Consider the following 16464-nt stretch of genomic DNA (forward strand, 5'->3'; position numbering starts at 1 on the left):
GATGAACAAAGAAATAAGATTGAGAGATAAAGAGACATAAAACCAATCTTCTGTGGCAGTCAAAGACAAAGGAGGACTTCCTCTGTGCAATCTGGATCAGTAAAGTGGGTTAGGACTATAGCACATGACAAAAAAAGACCCATCAGGGGACCAGAGCCTCAAAGAAGTGATGTGGCCCACATAACATGGTTCTCCTGGGGAATGGGAGTGCTGAAGGAGATAGATTGGGGAGAATGAAACAGTGGAAGGACGTGAAAGTTCACAGAGGCAGGTGGGCTAATGATTTACCTGCAGTACGTTTCTTAATGTCAAACATTTGGATTTCCTTTAATCTGGAAGCGGTGACATCATTTTTCTCTAGTACTTAATTTAAGCTCTATTCTAGTCACTTTTATACCTCTTTAACTCCGGCTCAGTGCCATTCATATTGTCTGGGCGAGCTTAGTTTACAACAAGGGCTGAACCCAAATCCTTCCATTGTCATATTTTCTCCAGTATTACACAGTACAAATCATGAGACAAGAAAGGACTTGCACGGCAACAGTTCTGCATTGCTCTGATTCAAAAGCTTTATCCACTTCACTAACCAAGGTAGTAACAGAATGAGACAGGTTTGATGATGCATGGAGGAAGTTTCCCATCTGGGGGGAGCGGGAAAGCATCCAGCGATTACGCCACCTCCATCTATCTCTCCGTCTGTTAACCGAGTCACTGCCAGTGACAGCCTCGCTCAGGACAGCGTATACTGAGTGAACAAAGCCTGTCTCTGTCTGAGAATATTCAGTGGACCTTGCTCAAGGAGACACTGATGCTTAGTCACTGTCTGAAGGTGTGTGTGTCTGTGTCTGTGTGTTTGGGTGAGAACCAGAGGCTGAGAAACTGCAGTTATCATGAATGACTAATGATGAGTTCAAAACAGGAGCTTTCATTCATAACACTGAGTGGTAATGCTATACTGACAGTGTGTGTGACTCATTTCCTGTGTGTGTCTAGATGTGACTATACTACATATACACATTATCTATCTTTGTTCTCTTTATTAACACCTTTTTCAGAGCCCTATAATGTACAAGAATACATGTCTGTGGTTGGGTTGGGCTAACATCAGCAGCAGACCCTCAGCTGTTAAACTGCACCCTGACACCAGTTGCCACAAAGAGTCACAGGCTAGTAACCACATTCCAAGGTCAAAACACTTACACTTTATATGTAGGGCCCTCACACAAAGGCAGTCTACTTCGAATTCAATAACAGCAAGAAGCACCTGAAAAAGATGATCGAAGGGCCTCAGAAAATAAGGGAATGAATGAAAACTGCCAAAAAAATCCTGAGATGTCATTCAAATCAACCTCAGATTCGGTCTTCACTGTGCCAGTTTTACTATCTTTCTAAGCAAAGAATTAAATGGTTTGTCCAGCATTCCTCAACAAGGCTGTGAGGAAAGTGCTGTCCTTAGATTTGTATGAGCAAACCAATGAAGGGTCAGCACAAGAGGACATCCTGTAACTATGAGACTAATGGTTTGTGTGTGTGTGTGTGTGTGTGTGTGTGTGTGTGTGTGTGTGTGTGTGTGATATAATATAGGATAGAACAGAGACCTTCAGGGCTTTTGGGGCCCACCAACAAGCGAAAACATCTACAGTAAATGAGGATCATCAGCTCAGCTGTTGTTCATATGGCAAATTAGAGACTGAAAGAGATTATCGCTACATAACAGCAAGGACATTGCGCAAGTTACATTTGATGTATGAAAATTCCCTGCAAACAAAAGCTCTATTGTGTTAAATAATAAACTACTACATAACCTTGCCTTGTTGCATAAAAAGATAAAGAAAGATAAAGAAAGTGTGTATGTGAATTCAGAATTGAAAGAAATAAGAATCTTTATTAAATGCGTTATTTGAACAATAAACCTTTGTTCCCTCTTTCACCAAACTTATTAGGCAAACAGTCCAGTCATTACCATGGGAACAATAGTAGGACATTGGCTGAATTTTACTCACGGCTTGAAGAAACTGAGATTAAACAATTTTTCATTTGTGTTCACTCAGAGGCTGAGTGGGAACAGTGCTCCACAATGATGTGTACATAAAGCCCATGTAATAAAAAAAAGTTAAACATTTGCTAGTTAAAATATCCCTCAGCATACCAAGAAAGCCTCCGAGCAGAAAGCTCCAGTGGTCGGGCTTTGTTTTGAGGAGAAGGGTCTTGGAAGGGGTAAACATTTCCCTGGCATCTCCCCTGCACCCCTGCAATGTTCAACATGCCAGAAAGCCCCGAGGTTGCGCATACACACTTAAGCGTTCACACAGATTTAAGCACTACTGGGTAGTCCCACGCTAGTTAGGAAGACTGAGCTAAAAATCCCATATCATCACTCTCTCACAGAACTCTGTGTAGACCAGTCTTGGCAAATTTGGCACAGCAGTTGTTTGGGAAATCTCGTAGAGTGCATCCACTCTTAACAACCCCCAGGCCTCTGAGCCCCTTTCCATGGTATTTCATGTCCTGTCCCAGAACAGGGTTTGGTTTTGGGCTACAGTGCAGGGACGGCCTATTGTTCTTTGGGTACACTGAGCTGCCTTGAGAGTGAGACTTTGGTGGTGGTGGTGGGGGGGTTTGGCATTCCTTGAAAGCAGCTCTTTCTCAGTGGATTCATGGTCTGAGGTGCTTCCTCTTTGCATTCAAAAGTGTCGTCCTGGCAACATCTATATGACCTCACTCCTTCTGTGTATTTGGGGAGGCAAACATGTGCTTACATAAACAGGCCGAGTTCATCACAGTTTTCTGTCAGGCCACATTAAACACTAGCAGAAGCCACAGTGAGAGGCTGCTTACAGTGCAAGGACTGCGTCTGTGACCTGTCAACCATACATCTGAGCATCTGGAGAAAACATATCAGTCAAACAATATCTCTGACTAAGGAGCAATAACACCGGGATGCATCAGTTCCCACTGATAAAAGCAAAATGTTCCTCATACGTGAAAGATCAGAATATGAAGACAAGTCAATATTTCTCTTGCTGAAACCAAGGTCTGGGAAAAAAAAAACCCTGCATCCTATTACGTAAATTTCAAGATAGGAGTAAGGGCACTGTTGGCGTGACCAACACTTTTTAGGATGGACAAGTATATGCTGAGCGAAGGAAACACCCATAGTATCCAAAGTTTAACTAAAGCCACTAGTATGTTGAGTTTGGATACTTACTGGTGAGAGTGTGTGGGTCTACAGGGTGGAGAAGGGCAGAGCACCAAAACCAACCTAACCGCAGTCCCAAGCTGTTAAAGCTTTTACTCAACACAATTGGCAGAGTCCCAGGCCTTGCCATGCGCTCCTGAAGGCTGGGAGAGAGTGTGGGTGGATGGGTGTGTCATCACACACACACACACACACACACACACACACACACACACATATCTAACCACTTCCTGGCCCTGCATAGCTGGTGGTGGCCACAGTGGCGTGTACTAGTTGGGACCATCCTTGAGTTAAACATAACGCAGAGTCTGCGCATTGAAAGAGAGGACATTCCATCCCCACCTCCACAATAATAACCGCAATATCTCGGGCTCCCACTGCATGCCTGGGTGGCTTCAGCTAAAACAGGAGAGCCGGGGCGAGGATGGAGAAACAGAGTGGAGTGCAGAGACACACTGGTGGCCTTGTGGATCAGAGAGGAGGGATGCAGAAAGCAGATGTCTTCTCTGCTCCCACTGAGAGCAGCAGGCAGAGAGGATGGACAGGACGGCTGCAGAATGGATTTCTGGACAAATCCTGTATGAGCATGTAATGGTTCGGCTCGGCTTCTCATTCTCCTTCCACTCTCTGACCATATTACCCTGTCAATTTGTGATACGCACACAGCAGAATGATTCAGCACCAGACCTCAGAGGACGACAAGTCAGAAAACAGCAAGGAAAGACTGTCAAGACATTTCTTGATAAAGCAGAGACACTTGAATCATATTCACATGAAAACAATTACTTACTATGGATATAATACATCTAAATGTCAGACTGGATGCCTGGCTATATTTTAAACATTTTAATCTTTTATTTACATAACTGATTACCGTAATTAGGCACATAGTCCAAAGAAATCTCCAAAGCCTGGTTCTGCAGTCTCTACATTAATAATAGCAGTCATTTAGTCTCACAAAATCATGCTCTTGGCTTAATTTGCTGCAAGCCTCAAGGCAGGATAACACAGACACAAAAAATGCAGACACATTCACTACTGACTGTGAGTGCATTTTTGCCATTTAACTCCATTCCATAGAAGCTATAAATGATCCCTTTACTGTAACAACAAACATTACAATTCTATTGTAATTAGACAGACAAATTTGACCTAATGTGAGAGTTTGGGTTTGATAACTGGAGCATGAAGGGACAGATCTAATCATCTCCTCTCTTCTACGACATTTTCATTGCCTACATACATACAAAAAACTGCAAAGCTGGCAGCACTGCTCACCTTGGGTTCAGGCCAACCAAGCATTTGAGGCTTTTTCTTTCTTTATCAGCTGTTTGAGCATTACACGTTTCACCTGCTGATAACATGTCATTAAGTTCCAGACAAACCACCTTTATATGCACACATTCACATCAGAGGCTCAAACGCTAGCACAAATGCACACACACACACACACACACACACACGTGATATCCGCTGGCTCAGTGAAAACTGGGGTGCTTTCACACTCTGAGGTAGCCTGCCTCATTGAAATGCCACAGACTGGGTTCCACGGTGGCACCGAGAGAGCTCTAACACGCAGAGCCGGAGGAAAGTCCCAGTCTCTGAAAGAGGATCATTAGCATTGGCAACAAAGGCAGAGACACAAATTAATCTTGTATGAGAACCAGCGGAGAGCAGATTACAGAGTTGAGGAAGCAATGACTGTTGTTATTGTGAAAAGACGGGAAGTCTTTACCCTGATAAATAACTCCATACAGAGACTAAACAGGGGAGAGTAATTTGAGTTAGGGGTGGAATTCCCATCAAGCATGATTAAAAGATGAATATGATGGTTCAGAGTATCTCTTGCCAGTCATTTTTTGAATCACTTTCTTGATTCTTTTGATTTACTCCCCCCAAAAGATTCAGTGGCATAGTAGAAAGGAACATAAAACATGGAAACCGTCACCCAACCCTGCTGGCCAAATGAATACACAAATAAATATTATGTATGGTGAGTAATAAATACCTGTACTGCCCCCCCCCAAAAAAAACAACCATGTGCCTTTGCTTATCTCTCTCATCACAATGCCTTTGAGGAAAATTGCTTATACTGTTTGTACACTCGGACAAGATCATCACCTCATACCATCTGAAAATAGACCTGAAAACACATGAGATCATTCACTCCTGCTGGAGATACAGCGCAAACATAACCATGTTAACACTACTGCACCTCCAGGAAGGGTCATGTGTTACTGGCCTATACAAGCTCATGTGTCAAATAAACTCACACCACTCAGACACCAGATCAGGCTAATTCCGACTGCAGATCAATAGGATAGAGTGTTGTCAGACTTTCCCTGCAGTCACTGGTGTTTTCCTGCGACATGAATTATAAACAACTAATAGACATAAGTTGACAATGTGTATGCCTGCGCACACACACCGACACGGTGAACAAGCAAGAGAGATTCAAAGAGGGAAGGAGAGAGACAGAATCAATACACTATCTTTTCCATTTGCTATATTGCACCATTAGCATTCCTTAAGTATCTTCTTACAATTGAGTCTCTCCCCACCTCCTCTCTTTCTTCCTCACACACACACACATCCCTCTGTCATACTATGGCCTGGTAAAACAAAATCACTTGTCTCAACTTCCAAAACTGTGAACAACCCAAATGTGGGTTTAAGTTTTAATTTAGCAGATGCAAAACACCCTCAAACAAGAACATGTTTCAGACTAAATTAACCAAATACCAGCAATGTAAAATGAAACCAAAATAATGTGGATACTGCCCAGGGCAACCAGACAAGTGTATGTGCATGCATGTGACTGGGCAAGAGAGAGAGAGAGAGAAAGGAAGCAAAGGGAGATAGTCAGAAGCAGGACTTTCCATCACAACAGTATTAAAGTGGACCGTGAGTAAAAATAATTAGAGGTTAGATTGGAAGTGGCTTCTGAGCCTGTCTGCTCTGCTGACAAATATGAAGCAGATGTTGACACGGGAGCTTTGCACAGAGGAAGAGGGGAAAACATGCAAGAAGAGTACCAGTTCTAATCCAGTGATAAACAGCTGAGAGGGATACACACAGTCTACAGCTTTGACCTAGTTCTCAACTTTTGGTGGATGGAGTCTTTTTTTAACTATTCCCTTGAGGGTGACTGTCCACATGCAGCAGCCAAAACTGAGGCAGCTAAAAGACACACAAGTGAGGCGAGAGGTTGAAATCCTGATACACGAGAACAGTTTTGGAACTTTGCAGGGCAATTCAGCCTGAGAGCAGCCGAATTTAAAAGTATAATGGATTTTATTAAATCCAAAATGGGCCATTATGAAAAACAAATGTCAAGCAATAACCTTGCAGGTGCAAGCATCATAACAAACAATACAATACAAAATCATTTAGGAATATTAAAACATCATGGGAGATGGAACAAAGAACAAAGCACATTTAAGTAACTATTAACCCACTACTGAGTGCCACACACGCACTTCTAAGTCTCTGTAGGAATATTATTGTTTTTTGTTTAGAGACGACTAAAATGCAAAGTGGTTTGGAAATGGTGCAATTAAGAGCTTTAATTTGCGGACGTGAACGCAGCGGCACAGCTCTTCAGTGCAGTTTAATTAAAATATCACACAAAGCAAAGCAGGAAACACACTCAAATGCCTCCAAAACGAGATTAAAAGTCTGCCAAATAAGTTAGTTTGTACAGGGAGAGAGATCAGTCAAAGTTGTAAACAGAGGATCCCCTATGGTGTGTGTGTGTGTGTGTGCTTGTGTTTGTTCATATATTTGTGTGTGTGTGTGTGTGGTGATAACTAGCGGACAATGTGAGTCTACCTGTGATGTGTCCAGGAAAACGCTCTTTCTGAACTTCCCTCGCCGTATCTCCATTTCAAGGGCTGAGCCGCGGGCAACGGTGGCTCTCGCTGTTTGATTTCGGCAAAACATCGTCTCTGCTTTCCGGCCAACTTCCCAGACAGTCCCGTTTAGAGCGTATTAGCTGAACTTAAGCGCAAAGGCAGGAGTCGTTTCGAAAAGTGCCAAAACAAACAAACAAACAAACAAACACACAAAATATCAACAGAAAAAACAAAAAAAAAAACACGCAGGCTCTAGATCCAGGTGGCACAAAACGGCCCCCACCGGCAAAAACTCCCAAGAGACTTAGGCAAAGCCCCCGGAATCAAACACTGACGGTTTTTTTTCTGATGTAGGAGCTGAGACTGAAGCAAGTCTGCTGGCAGGAGAAAAAACACTCTGACTTAGGGAGTCTTCCTTCACAGCTGATTTTTCACTTTCCCAAACACTGCTCAGTGTGCGTCCGACTGTGACACGGTGACACCCCACGCGGTGCAGTTAAGACCTAACTTTGCCCTGTCCTGTATACGGAGACCTCTACCGGTGATAAATGGCGTCTGCTCTGCTGAGATTATTGCAATGTCTCAAATTCCTGTTTTAGGCCTGTTTATGCAAGTCATTCAACAGGGATGGATGAAGCATAAAAACCACATGTGCACATGCACCAATCCCTCTACCAACGTTTGTACTTATTTCATTCTGGGGCATGGCTCTCAAAATATACAAAATCCGTGCAAAAATGTATTTACTCCAGCATATTTTCTTTATTATTCTCTATCTACTTCTGGCGTTGTGATATTCAGCTAGGTTTAAATTAGTGTCACAAACACTTTGACTGCATGTGTTTTGCCTTGACAGACAATTAATCCCCAACAATACAAAGTTTTGTGTGCAGTACTTTCCTAAACTAGTTGCAAAGAGAAAATTCCACACCATGAGACAATATTCACTGTAGTCTACTTTAGTTGCATATCAGTTAAATCTGCCTTAAATAATGAGTGGGGTTTTATGCACTAATGGTAGCTTCAGTCTGACAAGTATGATATTGTTGCAAAGCTTGAGGTCCTTACTGGAATATATTTGATGTTTGGCCAAACAGTATGTCTTTGAATGATAAATCCACCAGTGGGTCCAGCTCAGTTGATGAAGATAATAATATATAATTTCTATAGCCTCCTTCATAGGGAAATTACCAGGTAAACCAGTTCCTTGACCTGAGAGGACCATGATGTATTTAAATGTATGTTTCAAGAGCATGTGTTAGGTAATATTTATTTGCTACCCTTTGGACTGAGAGAATTCCCTTTCCTCTAATACCAGTGAGGCAGTCTCCTACTATAGGGGGCTATAAAGTAGGGGGTATTGGCTTTGCCTTCATGGTATTACATGTTATTTACGAGCATCTGCAGCAGAGCATGAAGATCCAGTGGGAATGTGGATCACAATATGCGGCGGGACCAGGGCTTTACTGGACCTGCTGTGAGTGGAATTCTTAAAGGTCAGAAGGTCAGGGAGGATCAGTCTCACCAAGGCAGAGGTCACTATCCACATAGACAGTGACAGAGGTCTGCTGGGAAGTCCCAGCCTCATGACACAGTGTGATACCTCAACACTGCTTAGTCCAGTCCCAAAAGAAAGCACATTCTCATCCAGATAAAGGGACTGATATCTAACTCTGGTCCCTCAGAGTTATGAACTGTCCACCAGCTGTCGTGGTAGGCCTGTTTTTTTCTCTACATTCTATGGGTTTCAAGGAAGCAAGTAGGATCAATAAAGTTTTTTTTTTATCTTAGTCTTATCTTAACTTTTAATAATACATCACAATATTTGTTGACTATATTTTATGATATTGATACTTTTGACTGTAATATTATGTTATATGTTTATATTATATAAATAAATAACATTCTAATTTGAACCTGCAAAGTAACTAGTAACTAAAGTTATCAAATAAATATAGTGCTACAGATTTGTACTTATACACGGTACTTTCCTACTTCTCACCACTGCTGACTAATATTTGATACTGTTCTTCTTACCTGAAATGCTACAGTGTCAAAGCTCTTTCCTTTCTTCCACTTGTGGATGATACCTCGGGCAGTTCAGTGTTGATGCTACAAGAACTATCTGGTGGCAAGAAAGCTGGTGTTCAACAAAGCTACCTTTATCTATTTTCTGCACTCTGTGTGACTCCGACTGTATCACCTGAAATTATCCAAATAAAGTATGAGTCATCAAAAGAGAGAGAATCCGAGGTGCCCGCAAGCCATAAATAAGATAAAAAGCTTTTATTGATGCAAGGCTGGAGATCAGTACGTTAAAATAAAGTCTTGTCAGGGTGTATGTGATTGCGAGCCACTGTTCTCTGTAAATTTCCTACTGTTTACAACATAACTGAGATAATTAACATTGGATAGGCAATAAACTCTGACAATCCACTGTCTGGCATCACAGTATCATTTTGTGATGGTGAGCATGTTTTGTTCATTTTTGTCTAAATCATAAACAGCCTTGATGCTGCAATCTGTTGACTGCCAATCATATAATCTAAATTTAGTGTCTGTTTGCAGTTGTTTGTTTCTGAAAGAGAAATAAATAGTGTTGCATTTCCCATGCTATGTTTCAAACAGATTACTCAACATGTTGGTGCGCTATGCTTCTTGTAAAACAAAGTCTCACGTACACTTTAATCCTATGATTTAGCATAGACCAAACTCTCACCAATTATGCTCAGTAATCCAAATTTATGTTTTCCTGTCTCAAATAACACATTCTCTCCTCAGTTGGGGTTAATGGTGTTTGCACAGCAATCTTAAAAAAATGTAATGATGACTGTAGCTCTGCAGCAAGTGTTTGGTGCTCGGGTCTCTATGGAAAAAGGAAAAGGGGCTTGTGTAGCCCCTATTTTCTCTAATCTCCCCCCAAGTCTCTTATTTAAAAGCAGGATGTTTGTTGATGTTGGGAGCTTGAGTAAATAGCTGAAGGCGCTCTAACTCACGCAGCAATGTGATCTCACTTGGATGTCTGTCTGTTTCCTAGAAGGGACTATGTGAAATGCAGATTATGTTTACACGCCTCATGCCGCTCTGGTCAGTAGGGGGTAGACAGTCGCAGAGGGCGGCAGTGCTTTCCCAAGCTAGGTCTGACCCCCTTTTAACTCCTCGCTGGGCTCCATCGAGCCCTTTGGGCAGCTCAGTTTGCTGCAGAGTCAGGCAAGCAATGGGCTTATGTGCAGGCTTTACTGTGGCAGATTTTAAACCCATCTGTGGGGAAAAGATAGGTCTGGCTTATCTACCCTCGTTTATAGTGCATATTCTATTTGTAAACCCCACAGACTACATTTTCTCATGTTACCACCCCTCTTTTCTCTCCTGCCTTCTCGCTTTTTACTCACAAACATGCACATGAAACAGGGGAAAACAAAAGTGACTGCAAGTGTAGGAATCAAATACAGCAGTCAACACTGGCACAGTCGCAGTGGGCTATAAAATGCCGACCACAGTCAGTACACAAACAAAGGGACTGCTCTTCACTCAGAAAGCAATGGCTGTGGAGCAGCTGGAGGAAGGTCACATGGTATCAAAAAAAACAAAAAAACAGGAGACAATCATGTTGTTACATCCTACCACAAAACCCTATTCTGTTTCTCTCTTTCACACACACAAACATACACACGCATATGGTGTACAATCAATTGCCCACCAGTTTAGAACCAGAGGAGTGGGTGTAGTTGGCAGCAAATCACCAGTATAGAAAATACGGGAAGTCTGTTTGGCTTTCTCTTCACGGAATGAAAGTGCTACAGGCTCAGCAGAATGATTGTGGTTGTTCCAACTGTAATTACATGTGGTTTTCTATACTCTAAATATAAACTTGCATACAGTATTTGCAGCCATTGCCCCACTGTTCTTACATTATTAAACCTTTAACATTCCACAGGGTAAGTTTTCAAGACAATTCGGGATTAAGTAAAAAAAGAAAAAAGAAAACTGAAACAAGTAGTGAACAGATCCACAGTTATCAGTGTAAAGTATATTAGAGCTGAGAAAGTAATAAACCTTGTGATCTGCCATATAAAGTTATAAAATATGAGTATCTGTCTGTTCTAAAAACCTCCAAGTTTTGTCATCCACATTTAAGGTTTGAAAGAGTGAGTTTGTCAAGTGTAAAAGACATTAGTACAAAATCGTCTTTCAATGATCTTAATGTCTCAGTGATTTTGTTAAAGTATCAATCTCTATATGCACAACTGGCCCAATGAGTCATACTGTCTGTGGATGAAACCCTGCCTGCTATTACCCTGAAATATGCACCCATCTGATGTGAGTTGAAAAACATTATGATGGATGCGAACCTATATTGGGTGGTGGACGAGAGAAGACCTTGGGGAGAACAGAGAGAGCTCGAATGCAAGGCATACACTGGAATGATACTCTGAACTAACTGTGTGGAAAGCACCCGAGGGACTGGAGCAGGACTCCGGTCTGGCTTGCAAATTGTTAGCATGCCAAGAGACGCCAAGTGTACAGCAGACAGAAGTAGAGAGTGCTCCTCTGTATGGCAGTGACTACAGGTTTGAACACCGTGCCATGATGTACTCATGCCACATTCTATGGTAACATACATACATTATACTAGTCTGACTTCTACTGGACAATACTTGCCATTACAACAACACATCATCGTCCGTCACACACACATTTGCATAAATAATCTAAAGCAAACTCTCTTGTATTTATGAGTGGAAAAAGTGCCTGTAATTGCACCCATCTACTGTCATCTACTGTCTAATAAATCCTAATCTTACAACACCGTGTCTAAGCAGTGTGAAACAGTATACAGTGTAATAAAAACAAAATAACAAGACAGTTACCAATGGTGCTGTGATAGCCTTTATTTTATCTATTTACAAAGAATACAAAACTCTTCTCCTTGAACTCTGGTGAACGCTCTGCTCACACCATGCACACTTCATTTATGACATTTCCTTTTGAATCAAGGATGAAATCTTAAGTCGATGACTTCATTTGTGGTGCAGTTTTGTCCAGTTTGCAGCTTCTTTGCGACCTTGTTTCAAACCCTGTAAAAAAAAACAAAAACATGTTAATAGAGCTCCTCTTTTAAAAATCAAGGACTCTCACCTATTATGAACCTAGAGGCATCTGATAAAAAGGCTCTTGTATATAAGTGTAACTGCAAAAATGGAGCAACATAACCAAAAAGTGTCTGAATTACCATATAACACCTCCTGTTCTACACTACATAATGCAAGAAACTGACTGTAAATAAAGGCTATGAATCCCTTTTATAGCCCATAATAAGCCAGTTGGCCTCTGCACATACCAGGTAGTATCCTGTGTGATATCCGCTCATGTACCAGGAGATGAGCACACTGCCCAAGGCCTCATCATCCACCATGTCGGGGCTCATTGGTGGAGGTGGAGGGATCATCTGAGATAGAGACATCAGCAGCAGAGGGAGTGTGATCAGAATGCAGATGCTGGAGGCTGACGATATTTGCTGTCAGTCACTAACGTGCTATATCAACGGTTTAGTTCTCAGTTTACCAGCTGGATGAGTAAATGTGTGCTTTTTACACATAGAGTGGTGAGCAAAAGTTTGGGCACCCCTTGTTGAAATTTCTGTTGTGTGTGAATATCTAAGATGAAAGATGACCTGATTTCCACAAGGCGTTAAGTTAAAGATGACACATTTCTTTGATATTTTGAGCAGGATTACTTTTTTATTTCAATCTTGCAGTGCAGGGTCCAAGGCAAAAGTTTGATCACCCTGCATGGTCAGTACTTAGTAACAGCCCTCTATGGCAAGTATCACAGCTTATAAACACTTTCTTAAGCCAGCTTGAGTCTTTCATTTGTTGTTTGGGAATTTTTCACCCATTCTTTCTAGCAAATGGCTTCTAATTCTGTGAGATTCTTTGGTTGTTTTGCATGATCGGCTCTTTTGAGGTCTAACCACAGATTTTCAATGTTGTTTAGGTCTGGGGACCGTGAGGGTCAAGGTAAAACCTTCGGCATGCCATCCATTGTGGACTCTGAGCTGTGTATTCAGCTTTTTTTTATGGATAGTGTGATGTTTGCTTCCAGAATTTTTTGGTATGTAATTGAATCCATTCTTCTGTCTACCGGGGAAATGTCCCTTGTGCTGCTAGCTGCAACACAAGACCAAAGCATGATTGATTCACCTGTGTGCTTAACAGTTGGGAGTGTTTTTTCCATGAAATTCTGCAACCTTTTTTCTCCAAACATGGCTCATTGGAGCCAGAAAGTTCTATTTTAACCAAAATGCCTCAGGCTTGTTGAGACGTTTCTTTACAAACTTCTGACGCTGAGTTTTGTGTTGAGGATGCAGGAAAGGTTTTTTCCTGAGGACTCTTCCATAGAGGTCATATTTGTGCAGGTGCACTACCACTCCAGAGCCTGCAAAAACTTCCTGAAGGTCTTTTGCAGTCCAATGGGAGTTCTGAATTACCTTTCTAGCAATCCTATGAGTAATTTTCTGGGAAACTTTTCTTGGTCTTGTAGACCTCAACTTGACCTGCTCCGTTCCTGTTAACTGCCATTTCTTAATTACATTACAAACTGAGGAAATAGATACCTGAAATGTGTTGCTATCTTCTCATAGCCCTCTCCTGCTTTGTGGGCATCAATTATTTTAATTATGAGTGAGTGTTAGGCAGCTACTTAGACGAGCCAATGGCTGCTGATTGTTGGGACATAGTTTGAGGAGTCTTTATAAATTCTAAAGATATTTAAAACGGTATTGAAATTTTGATTGTGAACAAGCCATAGCTCCAACAAGCTAATTATGATCTGAGACCTTGGCAAAAGTCACCTGAGAGCTCAAATGTCTTTGGGTGCCCAAACTTTTGCATGCTGCACCTTTCCTTTTTTCCCCTCTACAAGTTACAAAAACAAAAATAATACATTAATCTTGCTAAAAATGTGGAAAATAATGAATTATCTTTTTAACTTTTAGCAACCTTTTGCCTTTAGGAGATCGGCTTATCTTATACTCACTAAACTATTCAAAGTAGTAGAGATTTTAACCAGGGGTACCCAAACCTTTGCATGCTGCTGTGACTGTAGAGAGAGATAGAATAACTGCATTTGTGATTAATTGGATATGTAAGACATATTTTCAACTCACAGGTGGACCAAAAGGCATCATGGGAGGCCAGGAAGGAGGTACAGGCGCATGACCACCAGAACGCCTGCTTCCCCCCTGCTAGAGGACACAAAACAACACGCTGTGATCTCAGTATTACCAGATCATTTTACACTGAAAGGAGGTTTATCGCTTACACAATCTCTGTATAAAGTAAGTTCAGGTCTCTGGTGATATATTCTTTTTAAACACATTTCTTCATTTCTCTTTTTATGACTTTATACAGAGTTACATCAACACAGAGGGTAGAACCATTAACATAAACACCAGTTTAATTTACTGCAATCCAATACAATGCTCCTGTGATAAATGTCAAATCTGAGAGGACTATGTTTATATATCATTTTTATTGTTCACATTGTAAACATTTTATTGTTTATATGTCATTATACCATTACTGTAGCCTCAGCAAAGAGCCAACCTTCTCACAGAATGTAAAACGTCTAAATTGGTTTAAACTCAACATTCTAATCTCAAGCAGCAATATGTGTAAATACAGCTATTGCCAGTTAATTTGTTTAGCTCCTTCCTCTTACCTGTCTGAAAGCATGCATTGGAGGTGGGCCTGGAGGAAACCCAGGGAAGCCAGGAGCCCACATAGGAGGAGGTTCTTTGTGGGCCTTGGACTTCTGGCCTTTACTATGCGGCTGCTGTTTGTGTTGGTTTGGTGTTGTTGACCTGTCACTCTCCTCTGTTGACGATTCTGCCTCATTTACCTTAATTGCAGAGGCAGATTGCTTTACATTTACCACCAAAGAGATGTGAAACACATGACCATTTACCAGTTAAATAAACTGGTAAGAGTTTGAAAATAAAATAGACACTAAATATACTGTACATCATAATTACAAATTACAAATAATATTTATTTGTGCTGCTTTACCTTGGTATTTGTTTCCTCATCACCCTCAGAAAACTCTGAAAGCAGGTCGTCGAGGTTCTGCTCCTCCTCATTGCCATAGCCTGTGTAAACAACTATACAAGTGCCCCTCTTCTCATCTATGGAAGAGATTGTGGCGGTGTAGAGCTGGCCATCCTCTGACCAGTAAGCACAGCATGAGTCCCCAACCTGCCACTGTGATACAACATGAATTGCATTTGAGGTCAGAGTATAACCGTACTGTGTTGGCTGTCGCCTGCAGTTAATTAAATCTAAATCTAGATTTGATGAGTTCTGAGACACTGTCATTGAGACCCGTGCAAACTGTCAATAAAATTACTAGTCCCTAAATCGCTTTCCTGTATATTTATCAGTATATTTTGGTGACAGTTACAAACCTCTTTATCTGGTGGTGCATTGGTTCTTTTCCTGCTCTGGTTCTTTTTGTTGTTTTTGCGTTTTTTTCCTGGGTGATTTTTCTTGGAGGCTTGTGGCTCATCTTCACCTTTAAGGGCAGTCTGGAAAACAAAGCAACAGCAGACATACACATTAAAGTGGCAAACACAAACATTTTACACATATATATAAAATGCAAAGTGCTTATTTTACCTTGAATGATGCGACTGCCTTGTCATAAGCCTTTATCAGTGCTGTGTCATCCCATATATCTGAATCATCACTCTGGAAGAGAGACAAACAAATTTAGAGCCTCTGCAAATGGAGGAATGTTTTTTTTAAAACAAGTCTTTCCCATACAATGAAAAACAGATAAGATGTAAAAGATAGTGGAGAGATTGTATAGTTGATTTGATTGATTTGATCTTCTCGGCCAGTTTCACAGTGCAGCCAATGTTTGCAGCTGACCTGACATGTTTACCTCTGCATCCCCTACACTGTGAAAAGGATGCTACAGCAGTCAAAGTGCGACAGCTTTGACATCACTCACGTGATATCTGTCCAAAACACTGTATTACAATAAGGTGATATCTCGACTAAACACATCATGCACATTGTGGATTTCCGATTTCACTTTTTCCTGTTCCTTCTCTCTTTGTTACCCCACTTAGCCCAACTCAGCGTTGGTTTGTCGCTTAGCTTCCTAGCTCCCCATCTCAACTACATCTGCAACGACCTGGGAAGGTGCAGAAACTCTGTCATCTTTAGTCCAGTGGTGCATCGTAACTAACCTGACCAGTTCCGCGGGTAAACAACATCTCTTTGCATCCATTCGCCATGTGAAGGTGTGCAGATTTCACTGCTAAGTGCTAATTGCTAAACAACTAACGAGCAACGTGCGTCGGAAATAGTGACGTTCTATAGTGGTGTTGACGTATATATCTTGCGA

General features: G+C 41.4%; 2 protein-coding genes across 4 annotated transcripts in view; both read right to left on the reverse strand.

Moving 5' to 3' along the window:
* Positions 1-7555, reverse strand: part of rtkna (rhotekin a) — a 55836-nt gene extending 48281 nt beyond the window's left edge. The window contains exon 1 of one of the 2 annotated variants that reach the window (XM_018668800.2): positions 7031-7554. In XM_018668800.2, the coding sequence (XP_018524316.1) occupies positions 7031-7141 (111 nt within the window). In that variant the 5' untranslated portion in view covers positions 7142-7554. Of the gene's footprint in view, positions 1-7030 lie in introns of both variants that reach the window. The other variant, XM_018668806.2, reaches the window with a different exon arrangement.
* Positions 7556-11920: 4365 nt separating this feature from the next.
* Positions 11921-16460, reverse strand: smn1 (survival of motor neuron 1, telomeric). 2 transcript variants are annotated; one of them, XM_018669549.2, is made up of 8 exons: positions 16307-16460; positions 15729-15800; positions 15518-15637; positions 15123-15314; positions 14776-14955; positions 14222-14296; positions 12395-12502; positions 11921-12131 (listed from the first exon to the last, which is right to left on the reverse strand). In XM_018669549.2, the coding sequence occupies exons 1-8, from the start codon at positions 16352-16354 to the stop codon at positions 12075-12077; spliced, it is 852 nt and encodes a 283-aa protein (XP_018525065.1). In that variant the 5' UTR covers positions 16355-16460; the 3' UTR covers positions 11921-12074. The 2 variants fall into 2 exon arrangements, with proteins under 2 accessions (XP_018525065.1, XP_018525064.1); XM_018669548.2 differs by having other exon boundaries at positions 14222-14299.
* Between the last annotated feature and the right edge of the window lie 4 nt (positions 16461-16464).

The sequence above is a fragment of the Lates calcarifer genome, linkage group LG13 (assembly GCF_001640805.2).
Source record: "Lates calcarifer isolate ASB-BC8 linkage group LG13, TLL_Latcal_v3, whole genome shotgun sequence".
Lineage (NCBI taxonomy): Eukaryota > Metazoa > Chordata > Actinopteri > Centropomidae > Lates > Lates calcarifer.